The sequence below is a fragment of the Argopecten irradians genome, chromosome 3 (assembly GCF_041381155.1).
Source record: "Argopecten irradians isolate NY chromosome 3, Ai_NY, whole genome shotgun sequence".
NCBI lineage: Eukaryota > Metazoa > Mollusca > Bivalvia > Pectinida > Pectinidae > Argopecten > Argopecten irradians.
Genome location: NC_091136.1, coordinates 70023696 through 70030774, shown reverse-complemented (window position 1 = coordinate 70030774; position 7079 = coordinate 70023696). Strand labels below are relative to the sequence as shown.

General features: G+C 44.9%; 1 protein-coding gene across 1 annotated transcript in view; it reads right to left on the bottom strand.

The window, feature by feature from the left end:
- Positions 1–6183: 6183 nt before the first annotated feature.
- The window catches only part of LOC138319846 (actin-related protein 10-like), a 40623-nt gene continuing 39727 nt past the window's right edge, over positions 6184–7079 (bottom strand). The window contains exon 12 of the mRNA XM_069262975.1: positions 6184–6984. Within this exon, the coding sequence (XP_069119076.1) occupies positions 6866–6984 (119 nt within the window). The 3' untranslated portion in view covers positions 6184–6865. The remainder of the gene's footprint in view (positions 6985–7079) is intronic.

Genomic DNA, 7079 nt, shown 5'->3' with positions numbered 1-7079 from the left:
GTATGACAGCAACTACAACCAAGGTCGTATGAGGTCAGAGTGTATGACAGCAACTACAACCAAGGTCGTATGAGGTCAGTGTGTATGACAGCAACTACAACCAAGGTCGTATGAGGTCAGTGTGTATGCAGCAACTACAACCAAGGTCGTATGAGGTCAGTGTGTATGACAGCAACTACAACCAAGGTCGTATGAGGTCAGAGTGTATGACAGCAACTACAACCAAGGTCGTATGAGGTCAGTGTGTATGACAGCAACTACAACCAAGGTCGTATGAGGTCAGAGTGTATGACAGCAACTACAACCAAGGTCGTATGAGGTCAGTGTGTACGGCAGCAACGACAACCAAGGTCGTATGAGGTCAGTGTGTATGACAGCAACGACAACCAAGGTCGTATGAGGTCAGTGTGTACGCCAGCAACTACAACCAAGGTCGTATGAGGTCAGTGTGTATGACAGCAACTACAACCAAGGTCGTATGAGGTCAGTGTGTATGACAGCAACTACAACCAAGGTCGTATGAGGTCAGTGTGTATGACAGCAACTACAACCAAGGTCGTATGAGGTCAGTGTGTATGACAGCAACTACAACCAAGGTCGTATGAGGTCAGTGTGTATGACAGCAACTACAACCAAGGTCGTATGAGGTCAGTGTGTATGACAGCAACTACAACCAAGGTCGTATGAGGTCAGAGTGTATGACAGCAACTACAACCAAGGTTCGTATGAGGTCAGTGTGTATGACAGCAACGACAACCAAGGTCGTATGAGGTCAGTGTGTGCGCCAGTAACGCCAACCAAGGTCGTATGACGTCAGAGTGTATGACAGCAACTACAATCAAGGTCGTATGAGGTCAGTGTGTATGACAGCAACTACAACCAAGGTCGTATGAGGTCAGTGTGTACGACAGCAACGACAACCAAGGTCGTATGAGGTCAGTGTGTACGGACAGCAACTACAACCAAGGTCGTATGAGGTCAGAGTGTAGTATGTACAGCAGCAACTACAACCAAGGTCGTATGAGGTCAGAGTGTATGACAGCAACTACAACCAAGGTCGTATGAGGTCAGTGTGTATGGCAGCAACTACAATCAAGGTCGTATGAGGTCAGTGTGTATGCAGCAACTACAACAGTTAAGGTCGAATGAGGTCAGTGTGTATGGCAGCAACTACAACCAAGGTCGTATGAGGTCAGTGTGTATACAGCAACTACAACCAAGGTCGTATGAGGTCAGTGTGTATGACAGCAACGACAACCAAGGTCGTATGAGGTCAGTGTGTATGACGCAGCAACGACAACCAAGGTCATATGAGGTCAGTGTGTATGACAGCAACGACAACCAAGGTCGTATGAGGTCAGTGTGTATGACAGCAACGACAACCAAGGTCGTATGAGGTCAGTGTGTATGCAGCAACGACAACCAAGGTCGTATGAGGTCAGTGTGTATGACAGCAACTACAACCAAGGTCGTATGACGTCAGAGTGTATGACAGCAACTACAACCAAGGTCGTATGAGGTCAGTGTGTATGACAGCAACGACAACCAAGGTCGTATGAGGTCAGTGTGTACAGCAGCAACGACAACCAAGGTCGTATGAGGTCAGTGTGTATAACAGCAACTACAACCAAGGTCGTATGAGGTCAGTGTGTATAACAGCAACTACAACCAAGGTCGTATGAGGTCAGAGTGTATGACAGCAACTACAACCAAGGTCGTATGAGGTCAGTGTGTATGACAGCAACTACAACCAAGGTCGTATGAGGTCAGAGTGTATGACAGCAACTACAACCAAGGTCGTATGAGGTCAGTGTGTATGACAGCAACTACAACCAAGGTCGTATGAGGTCAGTGTGTATGACAGCAACGACAACCAAGGTCGTATGAGGTCAGTGTGTGCGCCAATAACGCTAACCAAGGTCGTATGACGTCAGAGTGTATGACAGCAACGACAACCAAGGTCGTATGAAGTCAGTGTGTACAGCAGCAACGACAACCAAGGTCGTATGAGGTCAGTGTGTGCGCCAGTAACGCCAACCAAGGTCGTATGAGGTCAGATTGTACGACAGCAACTACAACCAAGGTCGTATGAGGTCAGAGTGTGCGACAGGAACTACAACCTAGTTCGTATGAGGTCAGTGTGTACGGCAGCAACTTCAATTATGGTCGTATGAGGTCAGTGTGTATGTCTGCAACTACAACCAAGGTCGTATGAGGTCAGTGTGTATGACAGCAACTACAACCAAGGTCATATGACGTCAGAGTGTATGACAGCAACTACAACCAAGGTCGTATGAGGTCAGTGTGTATAACAGCAACTACAACTAAGGTCGTATGAGGTCAGAGTGTATGACAGCAACTACAACCAAGTTCGTATGAGGTCAGTGTGTACGGCAGCAACTTCAATTATGGTCGTATGAGGTCAGTGTGTATGACAGCAACTACAACCAAGGTCGTATGACGTCAGAGTGTATGACAGCAACTACAACCAAGGTCGTATGAGGTCAGTGTGTATAACAGCAACTACAACCAAGGTCGTATGAGGTCAGTGTGTATGACAGCAACGACAACCAAGGTCGTATGAGGTCAGTGTGTACGACAGCAACGACAACCAAGGTTGTATGAGGTCAGTGTGTATGACAGCAACGACAACCAAGGTCATATAAGGTCAGTGTGTATGACAGCAACTACAACCAAGGTCGTATGAGGTCAGTGTGTATGACAGCAACTACAACCAAGGTCGTATGAGGTCAGTGTGTACGCAGCAACTACAACCAAGGTCGTATGAGGTCAGTGTGTATGACAGCAACTACAACCAAGGTCGTATGAGGTCAGTGTGTATGACAGCAACTACAACCAAGGTCGTATGAGGTCAGTGTGTATGACAGCAACTACAACCAAGGTCGTATGAGGTCAGTGTGTATGACAGCAACTACAACCAAGGTCGTATGAGGTCAGTGTGTATGACAGCAACTACAACCAAGGTCGTATGAGGTCAGTGTGTATGACAGCAACTACAACCAAGGTCGTATGAGGTCAGTGTGTATGACAGCAACTACAACCAAGGTCGTATGAGGTCAGTGTGTACGGCAGCAACTACAACCAAGGTCGTATGAGGTCAGTGTGTATGACAGCAACTACAACCAAGGTCGTATGAGGTCAGTGTGTATGACAGCAACGACAACCAAGGTCGTATGAAGTCAGTGTGTATGACAGCAACTACAACCAAGGTCGTATGAGGTCAGTGTGTATGACAGCAACGACAACCAAGGTCGTATGAGGTCAGTGTGTATGACAGCAACGCCAACCAAGGTCGTATGAGGTCAGTGTGTGCGCCAGCAACGCCAACCAAGGTCGTATGAGGTCAGTGTGTACAGCAGCAACGACAACCAAGGTCGTATGAGGTCAGTGTGTATGACAGCAACTACAACCAATGGTCGTATGAGGTCAGTGTGTACAGCAGCAACTACAACCAAGGTCGTATGAGGTCAGTGTGTATGACAGCAACTACAACCAAGGTCGTATGAGGTCAGTGTGTATGACAGCAACTACAACCAAGGTCGTATGAGGTCAGTGTGTATGGCAGCAACTACAACCAAGGTCGTATGAGGTCAGTGTGTATGACAGCAACGACAACCAAGGTCGTATGAGGTCAGTGTGTATGACAGCAACTACGACAACCAAGGTCGTATGAGGTCAGTGTGTATGACAGCAACGACAACCAAGGTCGTATGAGGTCAGTGTGTATGCGCAGCAACGACAACCAAGGTCGTATGAGGTCAGTGTGTATGACAGCAACGACAACAAAGGTCGTATGAAGGTCAGTGTGTATGACAGCAACTACAACCAAGGTCGTATGAGGTCAGTGTGTATGACAGCAACTACAACCAAGGTCGTATGAGGTCAGTGTGTATGGCAGCAACTACAACCAAGGTCGTATGAGGTCAGTGTGTATGACAGCAACTACAATCAAGGTCGTATGAGGTCAGTGTGTATGACAGCAACGACAACCAAGGTCATATGAGGTCAGTGTGTGCGCCAGGAACGCCAACCAAGGTTGTATGAGGTCAGTGTGTATGACAGCAACGCCAACCAAGGTCATATAAGGTCAGTGTGTACAGCAGCAACGCCAACCAAGGTCGTATGAGGTCAGTGTGTATGGCAGCAACTACAACCAAGGTCGTATGAGGTCAGTGTGTATAACAGCAACTACAACCAAGGTCGTATGAGGTCAGTGTGTACGGCAGCAACTACAACCAAGGTCGTATGAGGTCAGTGTGTATAACAGCAACTACAACCAAGGTCGTATGAGGTCAGTGTGTACAGCAGCAATGACAACCAAGGTTGTATGAGGTCAGTGTGTGAGGCAGCAAAGACAATCAAGGTCGTATGAGGTCAGTGTGTACGACAGCAACTACAGACAAGGTCATATAAGGTCAGTGGGTATGACGACAACTACAGACAAGGTCATATAAGGTCAGTGGGTATGACGACAACTACAGACAAGGTCATATAAGGTCAGTGGGTATGACAGCAACTACAGACAAGGTCATATGAGGTCAGTGTGTATGACAGCAACGACAACCAAGGTCGTATGAGGTCAGTGTGTATGACAGCAACTACAGACAAGGTCATATAAGGTCAGTGGGTATGACGACAACTACAGACAATGTCATATGAGGTCAGTGGGTATGATGGTCGTATGAGGTCAGTGTGTATGACAGACAAACAAGGTCGTATGAGGTCAGTGTGGTTACACAGCACAAGACAACAGGTCTATGAGGTCAGTGGTATGACAGCAACTACAGACAAGGTCATATGAGGTCAGTGTGTATGACAGCAACTACAGACAAGGTCATATAAGGTCAGTGTGGTATGACAGCAACTACAGACAAGGTCGTATGAGGTCAGTGTGTATGACAGCAACTACAGACAAGGTCATATGAGGTCAGTGGGTATGACAGACAACTACAGACAAGGTCGTATGAGGTCAGTGGGTATGACAGCAACTACAGACAAGGTCATATAAGGTCAGTGGGTATGACGACAACTACAGACAAGGTCATATAAGGTCAGTGGGTATGACGACAGCAACTACAGACAAGGTCATATAAGGTCAGTGTGTATGACGAGCAACTACAGACAAGGTCATATAGGTCAGTGGTATGACAGACAACTACAGACAAGGTCATATAGGTCAGTTGGTATGACAGCAACTACAGACAAGGTCATATAAGGTCAGTGTGTATGACGACAACTACAGACAAGGTCATATAAGGTCAGTGGGTATGACGACAACTACAGACAAGGTCATATAAGGTCAGTGGGTGTATGACAGACAACTACAGACAAGGTCATATAAGGTCAGTGTGTATGACAGCAACTACAGACAAGGTCATATAAGGTCAGTGGGTATGACAGCAAAGACAATCAAGGTCGTATGAGGTCAGTGTGTACGACAGCAACTACAGACAAGGTCATATAAGGTCAGTGGGTATGACGACAACTACAGACAAGGTCATATAAGGTCAGTGGGTATGACGACAACTACAGACAAGGTCATATAAGGTCAGTGGGTATGACGACAACTACAGACAAGGTCATATAAGGTCAGTGGGTATGACGACAACTACAGACAAGGTCATATAAGGTCAGTGTGTATGACAGCAACTACAGACAAGGTCATATGAGGTCAGTTGGTATGACAGCAACGACAACCAATGTCGTATGAGGTCAGTGTGTATGACAGCAACTACAGACAAGGTCATATGAGGTCAGTGTGTATGACAGCAACGACAACCAATGTCATATGAGGTCAGTTGGTATGACAGCAACTACAGACAAGGTCATATAAGGTCAGTGTTTATGACAGCAGCTACAAACAAGGTCGTATGAGGAAAGGTTTTAGAGCAGCAACTGCAGCCACAATAATGAGAGGGTGTGTCTAATAATGAACTTAAGGATCCTATCAGGACCTTCAGGGAAATAGTGATAATTAAATTCAATTTAAAAACTACAACAAGGTCACCTGTCAGCCTTGTCAGAAAATAAAGCTAGTCCACTATCAATTAAGTCAATGGATATAGATGCCACATGAAGCTTACAAAGGCAATTTTGACAGCAAACAATCCTGGAGCAAAGGATCCTAAATATGTACCTCACATATACAACATACAAAAAAAATTAATATAGTTAAATGTTTTATTACATATTAAATAATGTAATGAGAAGGACTCTTAAGAATCTCTCGATTCACAGCAAATAGCAAAACCAGTTCCAAAGCTAACTATGGCCTACATATGATGTAAATAATGTACAGGTTTCCAAAGCTAACTACGGCTTACATATGTTGTAAATAATGTACAGGTAACAATTTTTTTGCTATGAAATGACCAGAATACATACTGTAAACCAACTCTCTTTCGTGTACGATTTACTTTTGTGGATTTCGCAATCCAAGTAAATTTGCAGAAGTTTGTCTTCGCGAATTAATATCTACATTTATATTGAAAGGAATTTCACTTCAATTTTTATACGCAAGAATGTTTGCGAACTTACTTTGAAATGGAAATTTTGTAGCTGTGTAGGTGTACAGTATATGAGGAATATGAAGAAGATTTTTAGAGATCAATCACTTTATTCACTCCTACAACTACAATACACTTCTTCATGTTCCTTCTCTCGTGTTATATCTGAACTCTGAATTGTGACCTCACATGATGTGTGTGTCTTCATAAGACAAACAAGAATATATTGCACAATGTCCTAGAGATTTTCGTATCCACAGCCAGAATGCCGTGGAATCAGAGAATCAGAATCCAGTTATCACATGGTTTATTACAACAAGAATACGAGATTCTGTTCCTCAGCCAGACACGGCCTCCTCTGTGATGGTACACCAGTCCGACAATTTTCCTGAGAGTTGATAATTGTCCCTCGTCACAGATCGGCTGGGTAACGTCTCCAAAGATCCAAACATGGCACCTGTTAAGGTAAACAAGAATCACATGTAATGTTGAGCCCTTGTCATAATACCTCAAATTAACAAGGATAAAGAAGTGTATATGGGTCACCCAGGT